The 17,074-nt window shown below is 47.8% G+C and overlaps 2 protein-coding genes across 3 annotated transcripts in view; both read right to left on the bottom strand.

Moving 5' to 3' along the window:
- Window positions 1-5,226, bottom strand: part of LOC113936235 (zinc finger protein 569-like) — a 31,988-nt gene extending 26,762 nt beyond the window's left edge. The window contains 2 exon segments of the mRNA XM_035725184.1: window positions 938-1,013; window positions 4,987-5,226. Of these exon segments, the coding sequence (XP_035581077.1) occupies window positions 938-1,013; window positions 4,987-5,153 (243 nt within the window). The 5' untranslated portion in view covers window positions 5,154-5,226.
- Window positions 5,227-6,748: 1,522 nt separating this feature from the next.
- Window positions 6,749-17,074, bottom strand: part of ZNF8 (zinc finger protein 8) — a 39,715-nt gene continuing 29,389 nt past the window's right edge. Inside the window, exons 2-4 of one of the 2 annotated variants that reach the window (XM_027619666.2) lie at window positions 13,099-13,225; window positions 12,703-12,798; window positions 6,749-10,937 (exon numbers count right to left, since the gene is read on the bottom strand). In XM_027619666.2, the coding sequence (XP_027475467.2) occupies window positions 9,496-10,937; window positions 12,703-12,798; window positions 13,099-13,225 (1,665 nt within the window). In that variant the 3' untranslated portion in view covers window positions 6,749-9,495. Of the gene's footprint in view, window positions 10,938-12,702; window positions 12,799-13,098; window positions 13,327-17,074 lie in introns of both variants that reach the window. The other variant, XM_027619667.2, reaches the window with a different exon arrangement.

Below are 17,074 nucleotides of genomic sequence, written 5' to 3'. Positions count from 1 at the left end.
TCTCGCTCTGACAAATAAAATCTTAAAAAAAAAGAAGAGGGAGAGACCAAAGCACGTGTGCTCTCGTCTCCTGGCGCAGTGTGTGAGGACACAGGGAGAAGGCCGTCCATCGGCGGGCCAGGAGGAGCCTTTCAGCAGAACCCAGCCCTGCTGGCACCCTCATCTTGGGACTTCCAGTCTCCAAAACTGTGAGGAATAAACTGTTGATTAAGCCACAGTTCATGGTATTTTGCTATAAGAGCCTGAGCAGATTAAGACACAGGGATTCCTCATCACTTCCAAAGCACTCAGCTTTAGGGCCCCCAGAGACAGCTGATGGCCCGTCAGCCCCCCACAAAGCCATCTGTCATACCTGCGTGGTCTGCATCCCCTTAGGGCCGGGCAGGGGAGGCTTGGAGGATGTGATGACATGCAACACCAGCCACATGTGCTCTGGGACCAGTAAGTGTGGCAACAATCCCTCTGCCTGTGTGTGTCTGTCTCCTTGGGGACCCCACGAAGAAAGGGCCTGTCAGCAGGTACCATCAATTTCAGAGTAATCATTTACCATTAACACCCAAAGCCCCCAACCACCTTTCTAAATGCTGCTCAGTACCACCATCCACTCATACGCCAGGCCCTGCTCTGTCCTTTTCCTCGATATTGGCTGATAAACAGGGTGACCATAAAGAGCCTGTGTCCCAGATCGGTCAGGCACGGGATTTCCTCCAAGGTGCCCGAGACTGACAGGGTCACTAAGCCCCACCCTTGAGTGAAGGGAGAAGGAAGAAGAGGAAGAGGGAGAAGAGTGGCCAGGGCAGAGGAAGGGGCCCTGCCCCAGGACTCATGCTGCTTGGGGGCTGTGGCTCCGTTCCAGTGGCGAGGCGTAGAAGCATCACAGAAGCAAGAATAGAAAGGAGTATGCCTGCTGAGACTGCCGGCATTTCTGGAAACTCACGTGTAAGGCATCTGCTGGAATGCAGTATCTTGGGCCTTGGGCTTGTCTTCCTTGATGCTCCCCTGAGAAAGAAGAGCTGGGGGAGGGGAGGGGATGTGAGGGAGGCCAGATCTGCCCTCAGGCCCCCGAGACCCAAGCCCCAAAGCCCCCTCACCTCACATCCCTCCCCCCGCCAGCCCCCAGACTCTTTCCCAGGGGCCCTGACCCTCCCCCAGGTGTTTCCTCCTGCCCTCCTCACCCTGGGTCCGCTCCCCCCGGCTTACCCTCCAGGGCTCGGCAGAACCACAGCCCTCAACATTTACTATGTGCCAGTCATGATGCCTGATCCTCACTCTGCCCCTGTGAGGGACAGTTAGGGTCCACACTACCGGACCCATTTTACAGGAAGGAAATTGAGGCATCGAGGGGTAAGATGCTTGAGTTGAGCTTTTGCACGGAAGTACTCCCACTCTTGTCCCCACCCCTGACCAGCCAGGAGAGTGAGTCCCGCGGAGAAGGCTGTGTCCACATAGACAGATGGGGTGACCCACACCCCCCAGGATTAGTCTGGGGGTGCGACAGCCCACCTGGACTCTCGTAAAGGGGTCTACACAGCCACCATGGATCCAGGGTGGCCCAGAGGATGACAAATACCTGGAGTAGGAAACCCTGGACCCACAGGTCCACCGTGCGCCACTAACTGGCCATATCCCTGCTCTGGGCCTATTTCTTCCTGGGTACAGAAAGGACAGGCTTCTGGGAGAATGGATGGCGTTACGTCTTAGAAAGTCTTTGTGAAGTGAAACCTAACATAGGCACACCTCATGGTGTCCTTGCTGCCAGAAGCCACACCACCTTTACATCCTCCATCCCGTCCTGGCTCCCACGCTGGGCAGGGGGTCACTGAGCTCAGAGTCCCACAAAAAGCAGCCCTATGCTTTGATACTTGGAGGCTGCGCCTCAGACCCCTGCCTCTAAAACAGGGAACTATCCATGAGCCGAGGCCGAGTCCCCGAGGGCAGCTGCAGCTGCCTGTGTTGCAACTCAATGCCATCCCCAGGGCGCAAACTTCTCAAGGGCTTGCTGTGCAATTCTGGCCAAGTTCCCTAACACAAGGAAAAAGAAGTACTATCATCACTCTGTTATACAGGTAGGGAGAGGGGGCCAGAGAGAGGTTAAATCAAAGATATGAAGCAAGTGATGGGTTGGGATCTGAACCCACACAGTCAGACTTGAGTTTGTGCTTTCAAAAATATATTTTTTTTAATAGAGGTACGAGTGCTCAGTTCAATGAGTTTTGACCAATGCACACACCTACATGGCCACTGTCTAGATCAAGCTCTAGAACTTTCTGTGAGGATGGAAATGTTCTGGAGCTGTGCTGTCCAATTCATCAGCCATCAGCTCCATGTGGCTCCCGAACAGTAGAAACACAGGTGGTGTGACTGAGAAACTGGATGTGTAATTTGAAGTTTAACTGATTCACATTTTAACATCTCCATGTGGCTCTTAGCTACCATTTTGGACACCTCAGCACTAGGACTTTCAGCACCACGGACAGCTCCCGACATGCACCCCTGGAAGGGGGATACTAAAATGTGAATCAGTTAAACTCTCCCTGGCCCCAGGGTGACTGCGGCTGAGATTCTGACAGCACACAAGTTGTGCCTATTCTTGAACTTCATACAAAGTAAATTATATGCCGTGTGACAGTCTCTGCCCCATGCTATCAGGTTTATGGACATCACTGGCAGCAGGTCATTTTGGGGACAAAGTGAGAGACCAGGTAGGCAAGTGCTCTGAGGGAAAAGCAATAGTCTCAGCTGTCCTGAATTCAGATCCTATGAGACTCCCAGGAATGAAGGGCTGCTGTGGGGCTTTTTGCCCCTCCCCACAGGGGCAAGAGTGGCAAGCTGATCCCTGGGGCCCTGATGTACCAAGTGCCCATACCTTCTTCCCAGTGTCATTCCTAGGGTGGAAACAGTGAACGTGAGGGGTAAGTGGAGTCTGTCAGACATAGGATCAAATCCACCTTACCACTCTCTGCTGAGTGACCTTGGGTTGCTCAATTCACCTAAAGCCTGGGTTTTCTATCTGTACAACCGGGTAATAGTACTTTTTGCAGAAGGGTGTCTGTTCACTCATTCATTTAAGAAATACTCCATGGACTGTGCACCACATCATGACACTCACAGTCTATGATAAATGGGAACAAGTATACAGTCTTCGAATGTGGTTAAGTGCTAAAAAACATAATGTAGATGTGTGTGGCACCTGTTTTGAATCAGGTGGCCAGGGAGGGCCTCTGAGGTAGTATCTAAGCTTCAATGCTATTCAGTGGCCAGGGGGATGGGCAAAGGGAAAGCTGTAGGGTGAGGCCTGGAAACAGGCAGAAATCAGGTCATGCAGGGCCCAGAAGACACGGGAAGAAGTGTGGATTTGGTCACATCAGGGGTCAGCAAACTCAGCCCCACTGCCTATTTCTGTACAGACTGTGAGCTAAGAAGAGTTTCTCCATTTTTCAGTGGTTGGGAGGGAAAAATCATCAGAAGATTAATGTTACATGAAATTCAGATTTCAGCGTTGGATAAAGTTCTGGATTTCATCGGGGGAAAAAAATATGTGGGTATGTGTTTTCTCTCTTGTTAGGTAAGTACCTACCTGACATCTTTGGTTTTGCCTCTTGGCCTACAAAGCTGAAAACATCTGCTACCTGGTGCTTTACAGGAAGAGTGTGCCAACCCCGATGTGACAACCAGGGCAGGGATGGAAGGTTGAAGGGAGAGGTAGCCTCACCGTTCAGGGCTTAAAGACCCCTCCGGTGCGGTGTGGAGAGCAACGGTGGGTGGGAGGAAGGGGAGGCCGGAGACCTGTGAAGAGGGCGTAGTCTGGACTAGGCTGAGGATGGCAGGGCACTAGAGTGAAGGCAGCAGGAGCAGGGCCTGTTCTGAGGAAAATCTGGTGTCTGAAAATGTCCAGCCCTATGACCACCACCCTGACATGTGCCTCACCTGGCTCCTCAGGCTCCATTGCCTGCCACTCTGCTCTGTCTTTGGGCTGTTTGACCTCAGCAGCTACAGGATAGGGGGCATGTGGTCTCAGTCCCAGACAGAGATCCCAGGTTGTGGGTGAGTCTTGCAGGGAAGGGTTCCAGTTCCCAGAGCCACTGCCTCCTCCCATCTACTCCCACACAGCGGTCAGGCTCCTGGCTTTCACTTCGGGGCTCAGGGCCGGGATTCTGGAAAATGAAATACTGCTGGATGAGCAAAGGCAACAGGAGCAGGTGTGACCATACACATGAGCTTCCCTGGGACAGACCCAACTACCTCCTCCCTCCAAATTGAAAACACATGTCCACACAAAAACCTGTATGTGAGTGTTCACAGTAGCATTATCTGGGTAAACAAACTGTGGTATATCCACACAATGGATTATTATTCAGCTATAAAAATGAGTGAAGAACTGATACGTGGCACAACATGGACTTGAAAAACATTATGCTCAATGAAAGGAGCCAGACACAAAAAAGCCACCTGTTGTATGATCCCATTTATATCGCATGTCCAGAACAGACAGAGATTAATCAACGGAAAGTAGATTAACGGTTGCCAGGGGCTGGAGAAAAGGGGAATGGGAGTGATGGCTAAAGGGTACAGGCCATAGGTACACACCTGAGCTCACACCTCCAGACACAAAGGGGTGTCACACACACAAAACATCCCTTCCCCACAAACACGCACGGCGACACACCTGACCACTCACACGCACCTGAGGTCTCATCTGCACACACAAATGGTGTCAAACGTGCAATACACCCTTTCCTTGGGACATGCACAAGTGTTAACACATCCAGTCAAATGCACATACCTGAGGTCACATCTGCACACAGAGGCACTGCCGCACACACAAGTGGTGTCTCGCCAGCAAGACACCCTTTCCCTCCGAAACGCACACGTGGTGACACACTCAGCCACATGCACACACCTGAGGTACACCTGCGCACACAAACGCCGACGCACTGGGTCCCCACACAGCGGAGGTCTCATATGCACACGCAGGTGGTACCTCACCTGCAAAACACCCCTCCTCTCTGACACGCACACGTGCGTGTCACGTTCGGCCACACACAGCTGAGGTCCCACGGGCACGCACAGATCTCTCCTTCTCGTCCTTCGGCACGCGCACGCGCCCACGGTCCCTCCTTTCTCCCCGCCCCCACGACCTCCCCGCGACCCATCCCCGGGTCCGCGCTGCCCTCCGGGCCCCACCCGGCCACTCAGTCACTACCACCGCATGCACACACGGGCCTCGCCGTCCCTCACACTCACATAAGCCCTCAGGCCGGAACCGCAGACTCACAACCACCACCGACCCCTCACAGAGCGGGGCGGTGCCGCCAGTCGCCGAAGTGCGCACACTCGCCAAAGGCACTTCCGGTCCGCATTTCCGCCGATGGCCCGAACGCTGAGTTCGGGACTTCATCTCCCAGAGGGCCCTGCCCGCTGCGCGCCCGGAACCGGCCGGGCGCAGGATGAATGGTCTTCTGGGAAATGAAGTCCTCAGGGCGACGGCGCGGGGAAGGGGTCGTGGGAACGGGGCTGCTCTGCGCCGCGGGCGTGGGGGACCAGACGCATATCGACTCGCGTGGGCTATGTACACACACAGCGTCCTTTTTTCTTTTCGCACACTTACATCCATACGTGTCTCTATAGTTTGGGGAATTTTCTCCCCCGAACCCTGTTCTCCTGTAACGTTTCAGCAGATGTCCTCTAAGAACCAGTACATTCTTCCGCCTACCCAAGAAACGACACTGAAACCCACGATTACCTACTCCGTAGGCTATATGCCCATTTCTCCCAATGACGTCGTACGTACCTTTTTGTTTTCATCTTTTATTCAAGCCCAAATAAAAAAACCACGCACTGCACTCCGCTGACTCCTGACGTGCAGGCTTGGCCTTCTCTGCTCTTCTCACTAGTCAGTTGATCACAAGGGGAGATTTAAAAAAATCCTCTCTGCCACTTACCTTCGACCAGCATTGTGTAAAACAACTTTCTAGAGATGAGGGGGATGTTCTGTTTGTATCCAGTGAGCAGTTGAAATGTGGTTGATGTGATGGAGGAAGTCAATTTTTATTTTATTATTTTTTAAAGATTTTATTTATTTGATAGAGACACAGTGAGAGAGGGAACACAAGCAGGGGGAGTGGCAGAGGGAGAAGCAGGCTCCCCGTGGAGCAGGGAGCCCGATGTGGGGCTCGATCCCAGGACCCCGGGATCATGACCCGAGCCGAAGGCAGACGCTTAACGACTGAGCCACCCAGGAGCCCCTCAATTTTTATTTTAATTTTGGGTGAATTTAAAATTACATTTAAATAGCTACATGTGGTTAGTGACTACCAACGTTGGACAACTTAGAACATCTGGAAGATGTTCACCTTGGATCTCCTTACAAGAGACCTATAGGAGACTTCTTCAGACTGGATGCAGATTTCTTCCTAATTACCGTTTGCACAAACGACTTGAATATCTCTGAAGATGTACAAGGAGATACTGAATGGGCAACTTGGCTCACTCATGTGTGGGCTCTCATAATTTGGGCTGGATACAGGGAATTTAATAAAATAACTTGAAAATTTATGTGCTAAAATGTATGTGCTAGTTTATAGCTTGCAGAAAAATTCGTGGAGTCAAAGCTATTTTACACTTAACTGGTTCCATTAACTCAATGCTCAGATATGTGTGCACTGAGTTAGTTTGTAGCTTAGTGTGGCTAAGAATTTAGTGTGTGTGTGTAGGTGCAACAGAAAATGAAGCCAATGATCAAACTTACTTTAATTTGCAACAGTTGAGACTTTTAATTTGAAATTTATTTTATGAACTGGTAATACTTTTACATGTTTCAAAGTTCTAAAAATATCAAAAGATATAGAGTGAAAATTATTCCTCATCCCTCTCCCCCCAGTTCTCCTCCCCAAGAGCAACTAGTATGCCTGGTTACTTTGTACCCTTAGGAGTATGTGTGTTATGCGTGTATAAACCAATGTTTTTTTACACAAATAGAAACATACTTTACACACTGTTTTATACCTCTTCATTTAACAATTATCTTGGAGCTCTTTCCCATATTATTACATAAAGACAGTCCCCATTTTTTAAAGCTGTGTAGTTCTCCACTCCACCGTAAATCTCTAGCCAAGTTCCCCATGGTTGTAAACACTGAGGTTGTTTACAAATTTTTACTTCTGAAAGCAATACCATAGTGAGACCATGTACAAACAGTCTACAACATACAAATAAATCTGTTGCATTCACTCCCAGCAAAAGGTTTACTGAGACAAAGAGTTGTGTGTTTCAAATCTTGGATAGCAACTAATAAATCGTCCTTCACAGAGGCCGTATCCATTTATACTCCCCTTGGAAATGTGTAGGAAACCTTCCCCCCCCACCACCACCCTTTTGGAAAAAAGTCAAGGCTGATAAAATGCTAGGTGGTCACACTGCTACAATCCTCCTGAAAGGTAATTTAAAAAGCTACATGAAATTGTCAGAGGAAGATGCTCAAAATATAGTAAGAAGCATGTATTACAAGAGAACTAGAAAGAATTCCCATTTTCTAAACACAACAATACTATAAATATATTTGTGTGTGTGTATAACATCTAGTGTACACCATATGTATACATGTATATTTTTAAGAAAAATTACAGGAAAATTAACAAAATCTTAATGGTAGTGACCATCTCTAAATAGATGTATGAGGAATTAAATTTTACTTCTGTGCATTTTCCACATTTGCAGTAAAGAATTTACATTACTTTTATAAACTGATAAAACCATGTATTCTGTAGTTAATAGTAACCTCCCCTGAGGGGTTTATCTGACTGTTTCAAAATATCTATAAGGAAACGAGCAGGAATATTATGCCTAGAAAACATGACCTGAAATGAGAGAAAGAAAATTTGTAAAGATCTCTGTTGTCTAGAGAGGAAGCCAAGTGATGAGCTTGTTCCCAGCTTACCCACTGAGGCCACTGTAACCTCAGCCCACCCAGGAAATACTGAGACTGTGGAAACAAGATCCTTCAGAAGCTGCCATTTTGGGGCTGAGGTGGAGGGAAAGGGGCAGCTGTAAGCCTGGCTTCTAGAGCTGTCTAGAACCATGAAGTTACCACTGGGTGTCCAGAGGTAACTGCCCCCCAGAGGGCACTGATAGGTGGAACACTCCCAAATCTGCACCCCACAGGACAGGCAGGAGGAATGGTCAAAAGTGGGGCTTATCCATGTTTTACAATGTCCATGATAAAATGCTAAAATTTAGATTAATCAAAAATAAGTAGATTCTCTTCATTTTCTCACACCAATTAGGATTGCTGCAAAATGGTCAAAAAAATTACTAGGAAACATTTGTGTATAAAACAGTTAATGATATCATTTGTTACAATCAAAGCTATAGGACTGTTAGTATAGCCCTCATCAATTTAGAATCTTTCTGGAAAAAGTTGGTTGTAGTGCTGGGTATGGTTTCTCTACCCTGGCATATTTGTGGCTAGATAATTCTTTGTTGAGGGGGCTGTCTTGGGCATTATAGGATGTTCAGCAGCATCCTCTACCCACTGGCTGCCAAGTGGCACCCCTCTGTTCTGCCTGTTATGACAACCAAAAATGTCTCTAAACATCACCAAATGTCTCCTGGAGGACAAATCTACCCCAACTGAGAACCTCTGGTTTAAACAACACTGACCGTTTCAAGGCAATGGCTTTCAGTAGAAGCTGTGACACTCCCAGGGAATGTAGTAGAATTTCACAGGAGCTTTTTTTGTCATTTGATCTGGACATGAATGTGGCTGACATGTGGGTGGGGGCCAAGTGTGCTCTAATGACTGTGAAGTGCAGAACAGGCCCCTGTGGACCATGTATGTATGTATGTGTGAAACAACCAGTTTGTAATGTATGAACTGAGAGCCTAAGTCAACTTCACATATAAACACAAATTAACTCCTGCATGCTTAGAATTTTATACAGAATTTTCCAGAAATGCAGTGGTATTTTGTTTCGTTCAAAACTTTTGCAAGAGTTAGTCACCACTTAAGAAAATCACATCTCATACAGGAACGCCCCTCACAATATTTCCATGGCCAACACTATTTCCCATATATACCAGATGACAATAGCCAATGCCCCAGGTGTCCAGGCATAATGGCCCACACAGTCACATGGAGAGATACCACACCCACTTAGTACACATTACTTTACCATAAATTACTTTTGTTTTAATTACGCTTTACAAAAAGGGGCCATATATTGATTTTTTACAGTACACATGTGTGTAGGTTACATTACCTGTAAATTCATTTTGGAGTAATATAAGGAATAGCACAAAACACCTGTGGTTAACGGGGGGCACTGAGCTTGACAGATTTGAGAACCATCAATCTCAGGTATTTGGAAAGCACCATTTCCTTAAATCAGAGGTCACCTTAGGCATTTCTACCCCCAGTCCCCTTTTCCATGAATGCACTATGTGGACTTACCACATTTTTGTACCTGTGGTTCAAAAGTCATCTGTAGAGTTTCTTTCCTATGAGGATTCTCTTATGTCGAGTAACACGGAAGCACCCATGGAAGACTCTTCAACCCCAATAACGTGAACTGGGTTTTTCTCTTGCATGATTTCATGGATGTCAAACAGGGCAAGTGCCCGGCTCGCAGGCTGGCCTGCCTTTGTCCCGCCCCCAGGGTTCTCACTTGAGTGTGTATGCTGATGGCGGCCAAGGTGTGAGCTCCGGCCAAAGGACTGCTCAAGCCGTTGCCGGTTCCGTCCCTGGGGCTCCTCTCTGGTGTGAGTTATCTGGTGTCGGATGAGGTGCGAGCTCTGAATAAAACATTTCCCACAGTGATTACACTTAAAAGGCCTGTCGCTCCGGTGAGCTCTCTCATCTGGATTCAAAGGTGGGTCACAGCCGAGGGCTTCTGTCCATTCATGCTTTGTTAAAGCGGGTGTCTGCTCAAAGATTAGCCTCTGGCGGCACTCATAGGGCTTCTCCCCAGCATGCTTTCGCTGATGCTGGGCCAGAGAGGAGCTGTGCCTGAAGCCCTTCCCACAGTGGTTGCACTCATAGGGCCTCTCCTCTGTGTGCGTCCTCAGATGCAGGAACAGGCAAGTGGTCCGTGAGAAGGATTTCCCACACACGCTACAAGTGTATGGCTTCTCTCCAGTGTGTGTCCGCTTGTGCCGACCCAGGGATGAATTCTGGTTGAAGGCCCGCCCACAGTCCTGACATTCATAGGGTTTCTCTCCAGTGTGAATTCTCCGATGGACTGTAAGGTGTGTGCTATGGCAGAAAGACTTCCCACACTCGGCACATTTATAGGGCTTGTCTCCTGTGTGGATTCGCTCATGCTGAACCAGGGAGGAGTTCTGGCTGAAGGCTTTCCCACATTCTTTGCACATATAAGGTCTTTCTCCCGTGTGAATCCTCTTATGCACTGTGAGATGTGCGTTGTGGTTAAACGACTTCCCACAGTCTGTACATTTGTAGGGCTTATCCTGTACCTGGCTTCGTGTGAGTTCCGTAATTGGAATGGCCTGACTAGAAGTTTTGCTACAGTCACTGCTGTCACATGGCTCTTTTCCTGAGGAGCCTGTCTGCTGACTGACTAAGCTTGAGTTACATTCTGAGTTTATAACCTGTGAGTCATAAGCACAGAGATAGTCTCTCCTAGAAATCTCCGGGAATGGATTTAGGTTTGAGCTCAGGACACCATTTTCCCCAAGTCTGAGACTTTCATAGCTTTTATCTTGAATTGGTGCTTCCTCGAGGCTAAATTCCAATTGCCTCAAATTATTCTGTTCCTTCTCAGGCAACTTCACCTGGCCCTTACATTCCCAGTCTTCCCCTAGTATGGTGGGACAGGGAGCATCCCTCAGGAAGCCTTCCCTTTCGGTGACACAGGATGTCTCCACCTCAGGAAGGCCAAGCTCCTTGGGTGGCGCTTGGCTTTGAGGTCCAGGCTCCCGGCCTAAAAGAATACCAAAGAGCTCTGAGGGAGTTGGTGGAAAAAACACAGAGAGGGTGACAGGCCCTCCTTTCCAGACTCCCTAGTGGCTGGGGAAGGGTAGGTGGATGTGACCCAGTCCCGAACAAGGAGACCTCAATGGATGAAATCTGGAGTTCTGATAAAAGGGGACAATGTGACTGGTACTATTCTTCCTACTTCCCTCTCCCTCTGCCTGAAGCACTGGATGTGATGGCCAGAGCTGCTGCATCCATGCCATAACCCAAGCAAAAGCCAGAAGAATCAGAACCATCAGCCCCAGCATCAATGGAATGCTGAGCCAGAGGCAGCAGTGGTTGCTTTGTGGGGAAAAAAAAAAAAAAAGCTTCTTTTTTTGAGCTGCTCTAGCCCAGTTTTCAGATATTTACAGAGGAACACAATCCTTTTTGCTAAGAGAACAGATGGATGTGGAGAACAGGTTTACAGAATCTGGACATGAAAGAATAAAATGGAGAAGATGGAGGGCAAGTTCACACATTAGAAATGATCCTGTGGAGGGGCACCTGGCTGGCTCAGTCTGTAGAGCATGCAACTCCTGATCTCAAGGTTGTGAGTTCAAGCCCTACGTTGGGGGCAGAGATTACTTAAAAATAACATCTTAGGGGCCCCTGGGTGGCTCAGTTGGTTATGCGTCTGCCTTCGGCTCAGGTCATGATCCCAGGGTCCTGGGATCGAGCCCCGCATCAGGCTCCCTGCTGAGCGGGGAGCCTGCTTCTCCCTCTCTCGCTCCCCCTGCTTGTGTTCCCTCTCTCGCTGTGTCTCTCTTTGTCAAATAAATAAATAAAATCTTTTAAAAAAATTAAAAAAAAAATGCACCAAGAAAACTGCCAAAAGGGGCGCCTGGGTGGCTCTGTCGTTAACCGTCTGCCTTCGGCTCAGGTCATGATCCCAGGGTCCTGGGATCGAGCCCCGCATCGGGCTCCCTGCTCCGCGGGAAGCCTGCTTCTCCCTCTCCCACTCCCCCTGCTTGTGTTCCCTCTCTCGCTGTGTCTCTGTCAAATGAATAAATAAAATCCTAAAAAAAAAAAAATCTTAAAGAGAAAAAAAGAAAAAGAAATGATCCTGTGGAAAGGGCATGCTCAGACGGCTGTTGAGAGAGACCGTGAGAGGAATGGGTGGGATTCTGACGACTGGAGAAGGGCAGATGGGGAGCATGGATGAGGAAAACAAGGCATACAGAAGCAGCATGCAGACCTGTGCAGACAAGAGCTAACAGGGCAGGCCTGAGGCTGGCATCCTTAGAAAGGCCAGCTTTTGAGACTGGCCCTGGGAATTTGGATTTCAGGAGAGTTCCCACCACTCTAACTGATGAGAGTAGCTCACCGTGCCCAAACTGTGCCAACAATAGGGTTTATGGTGAACACCTGCTTTCTCCTGGGAGTCTAGAATCTTGGTCCATGTCAGGCACAGGCTGCCTACGGCCATCCCCCAGTGAAACCCCCTGGCATGGAGCCTCTAACAAGTTTCCCTGGTAGCTAAGATTTCTCAAAGGTTGTCACAACTCATGGCTGGGGGGACTAAGCATGTCCCATGTGACTCTGCTGGGAGAGACCTCTGGAGTCTTGGCTGGCTTCTGGACTTCACCCCTTCAGCATTTTCTTCTTGCTAACTTTCCTCTATATTCTTTCACTGGATCTTTGGGTGGTCTTGGGGACCCTGACACACCCCTCTTTCCAAGCAGCACATCTGCAGTCACCTGTTGGGCTGCTCCCATTAGGCAGCATCTCACCTGGACAGTAGCCCTGGGCAATTCCTCTCTCTGCTGCCCATAGCTCAGCCCCTTGCTCCAGCTGGGAGATGACTTCAGGTTTTGGAAGCTCAGGCCCTGGAAAAAGGGAAAGACACAGGATGTGTGGATCTGCTACAGAGAGAAAGAACCAGCTTAGGATCCAGCCCTAGACTCCTGATAGGGCATGAGGACATCTCACAATAAGGTGAAAACTTTGCATTGGGACAGAAAAGGGCAGAAACCCCCCTGCCCATTTGTTCCACAGGGAATGAGAATGCAAGATCTCTAATCCCCAGCCCAAGGTCAAGTCCTCATACCAGAGGCCCTATGACCTATAACCCATGAAGAATAAGTCACTGCAGGAATCTGATCATCAGCTGGGGAAGCAGGCCTTACCCACAGACAGCAGATGCCCAAAGGTCTCCAGCATCACGTCACGATACAGGGTTCTCTGGGCAGGGCCCAGCTGCCCCCACTCTTCCTGGGTGAAGTCCACCGCCACATCCCGGAAGGTCACCGGCTCCTGAAACATCACACACACTCTTGAACAGCTCAACTGTGTCCATCAGTGCTCCCAGGAAGAGGAGGAGGAATGGGGATGCAGAAGACAGGCAGGCCAGTGTCCTGAGAGAGTGCATGTTCTGAGTAATGTGAGTCAGGGCTCACTGGGGGCAGGTGCCAGTAGCCAAGCAAGATCAAAGCTAACCACAGCTGATCTACAACTGATCTCAGACAGGTGCAGGTGCAGAGACTGCTGACTTGCTTATGTGTGGGCTAAAGAAATGGCTACTGGTTTAAGCCACTAAGTTTTGGGATAGTTTGTTACCCAGTAACATCTAACTGTTACTTTGAATGAATCCTCTGATTCATTCCAAGCAAGGCTCATTATCCTCCCTGAAAAGAGGGGTTTACAGTTGGAGTCAGAAACTCACCTACCTTTAGGGACCAGGCAGGCTCATCAGTGAGTGAAATGGGCTATTTTAAGAGCCTACAAGAGTACTTAATCTGTGAGAGGTGACACTGAAGGTGATGGGTAACATGTGCACTGTTTGAAGGGGCAGCTGGGACTCAGAACCAACTGATCATGGGGAAATGCAGGGCTCATATGGTCAGAATTGCCAATCTGTAGTGAGTAGCTAAAAATTTGGTCAAATTTTTAAATGAACACTTTAAGTTGATGCAATGTATTTAAAACATGTCCCACAGGGGCGCCTGGGTGGCTCAGTCGTTAGGTATCTGCCTTCGGCTCAGGTCATGATCCCAGGGTCCTGGGATTGAGCCCCACATCAGGCTCCCTGCTCCACGGGAAGCCTGCTTCTCCCTCTCCACTCCCCCTGCTTGTGTTCCCTCTCTCGCCGTGTCTCTTTCTGTCAAATAAATAAATAAAATCTTTAAAAAATAAAAATAATAAATAATAAAACATGTCCCACAAATCAAACCCTTCTGTGGGCTGGGTGTGGCCGCTGTCAAAAGCTAGGTATTTCTGGATCCAAGTTTTGACTCTGCCACTTCCTCCTCAAGACGTATACGCAGGTACCCACTTCTACTTCCTTGTTTCCATGTCTACAAAGAATCACTCCTTGGGGGCTGTGATGGGGAATAAGCAGCTGTAAAATACTTTCTACAGGACAACATGCAAAAGAATAAAGTCGGTCCCCTACCTCACAGCATATAAAAAGTTAATTCAAAATGGATAAAAGACAAAATATAAGAGCTAGGACTATTAAACTCTTAGAAGAAAACGCAGTGATAAATCTTCCCAATCTTGGATTGGCAAACGATTCTTAGATATGAGAGCAAAAGCACAAGCAATGAAATAAAAAATAAGTAAGTTGGACTTCATCAAAATTAAAAAGTTTTGTGCTCCAAAGGACACTATCAAGAAAGTGGGGGAAAAAAAAAAAGTGAAAAGCCATCCACATGCTGGGAGATAACAATAGCAAATCACACATCTGGTAAATGACTTGTATCCAGATACTATACCTCCTACAACTCAATAACAACAACAATCCAATTAAAATGGGCAAAGGATCTAGACAGGTATTTCTTCAAAGAAAATATAAAATATACAAATACTGAATAAACACATGAAAAGATGCTCAGCATCATTAGCCACCAGGGAAATGCAAATCAAAATCACCTACTAAATACCTCAATTATAAAAGGGTATTTTAAGAAAAACACAAGTATATTTTAAAATATTAAAGAAATTATAGTATACATGGCATATGGCTGACAAAAATTGTGCAGGAAGCACGAAGAACCCTTTGGTTGGGAACAGAGGTCTCTGTTCCTGTCCCCATGTCATCACCTCCCAGTCAGAAGGTCCTCCTGCCTCCCCCACTCCGCATGGGTTGTCAGTGGCAGCCGAGGCACCAGGTCCACTGAGTACTGGTCTGTCCAGGCCGTAAGACCTCTCAGTAGCAGCACATGAATCCTTCATGTCTCCCCCTGAAATTCTAGCAGGAGCCCATTCCTTGTCCTTCTAAGGGGAGAGTGGAGGGAGACTTAACTATAGAAGACAAAAGGCAATGTGACCACTAAAGCAAGATGCCATGCTGCCGGCCTTGACAAAGGGCCACTGCCATTAGCCAAGGAATACAAGATCTACAGCTGTAATAGAAAAGACAAGAAAACCGATTCTCCCCTAGATTCTCCACAGGAAGAGTGGCTCTGCCCACATCTTGATTTCAGCCCAGTGAAAATGATTTCAGACTTCTTACCCCCAGAACTTTAAGAATAAATGTGCACTGCTTTAAGCCACCAAATCTGCGGTGCTCTGTTATAGCAGCCCCAGGAAGCTTACACTGGACCCCAAAGCCCTCTACTTCCTTGCCTTGTGTGGTGGCCAGCCTCCAAGACAGCTCCCAATGATCCCCAGCCCTTATGTAGTTGTATAGTCCCCTCCTATTATGTGCATGTTTGACCTGTGTAACCAACAGGATATTGTGCAAATGACAGTGTGTAAATCCTGACCCCGGAGCACAGAAGGCATTGGGGCTTCTACCTTGCCCTCTCCTGGATCACTCACTCTTTGGGAAGCCAGATGCCAAGTTGTGAGGACAGCCAAGCAGCTCCACAGAGAGGCCCACATGGGAAGGAACTACTAACTGCCATGTGAGTGAGCCATCTTTGGAGATGGATCCTCTAGCCCTAGTCAAGTCCCAGATGACAACAGTCCAGACTGACATCTTAATCATAACTTCATGCGCCCAGGCCAGAACCACCAGCTAAATCATTTGAGGATTTATATCATCAGAAACTGAAGTAATATTTATTGTTGTTTTGGACCACTTAGTTTTAGGTTATTTGTTACACAGCAACAGATAACTAATACACTTTCTCTTACTGCTAACAAAGATTTTCTCCTCTGAACCTTCTTCTCAACTAGGTCTTGATCTCTGGGCTTCTGTGCCCATTTTGCATCACCCAGATTCATAAAGGGTTGGTTTAGTCAGAATCCCCACCCATCATATCTGATCACTCTCCATAACTTTTCAAAGTCCTCATCCCCCACAATCCTCCAGGCAATATCTGATCACTTGGCCTGCTTCGACAAGAATCCTGTTAGAGGGGTGCCTGGGTGGCTCAGTCGTTAAACGTCTGCCTTTGGCTGGGGTCATGATCCCCGGCTCCCTGCTTCTCCCTCTCCCACTCCCCCTGCTTGTATTCCCTCTCTTGCTGTGTCTCTCTCTGTCAAATAAATAAATAAAATCTTAAGGAAAAAAAAAAAAGAATCCTGTTAGGTCATGGGGCGCCTGGGTGGCTCAGTCAGTTAAGCATCTTACTCTTGGTTTCAACTCAGGTCATGATCTAAGGGTCATGAGATCAAGCCCCACATTGGACTCCGTGCTCAGCGCAGAGTCTGCTGGAGATTCTCTCCCCAACCCCCGCCCCGCTCATGCGCTCTCTAAAATAAATAAAATCTTAAAAATAATAATAACAGTAACAATAACAATAATAATAAAGTATCCTGTTAGGTCAGTTTAGCAAGAATTACACCCACCCCTGACCCCAGGTATAAATTCCCACCTTTACTTGTATTTGGAAGTTTCTTTCTCCCATTCCAAAAGTTTCTGAATAAAATCTCTTTTGATTGCTTTAATTACTATCCAGCTGTTTTACTTTGACAACGCTCATTCCCTGCCACACCCCAACCACAGCAAAAGCAAAATAAAGGGTGATTGCACTATTAATGCGCACCTGAAAACATGCAAATCTAAGGTTATCAATAGTCTCATTTGGCATGATAAATCTGAAATAATGCAAATCCTTGTAAACAACAACAAAAGACAGTAAGTGCAGAATTTCAAAGATGTGGCAATTCAGGAATTATGAATTATTTTTGGTTTCTGCCACGTGGAGACAGCAC

This window comes from Zalophus californianus, chromosome 17 (genome assembly GCF_009762305.2).
Source record: "Zalophus californianus isolate mZalCal1 chromosome 17, mZalCal1.pri.v2, whole genome shotgun sequence".
In the NCBI taxonomy this organism is placed as follows: Eukaryota; Metazoa; Chordata; class Mammalia; order Carnivora; family Otariidae; genus Zalophus; species Zalophus californianus.
The sequence above is the reverse complement of the archived record's forward strand: the minus strand, read 5'-3'. Positions and strand labels throughout refer to the sequence as shown.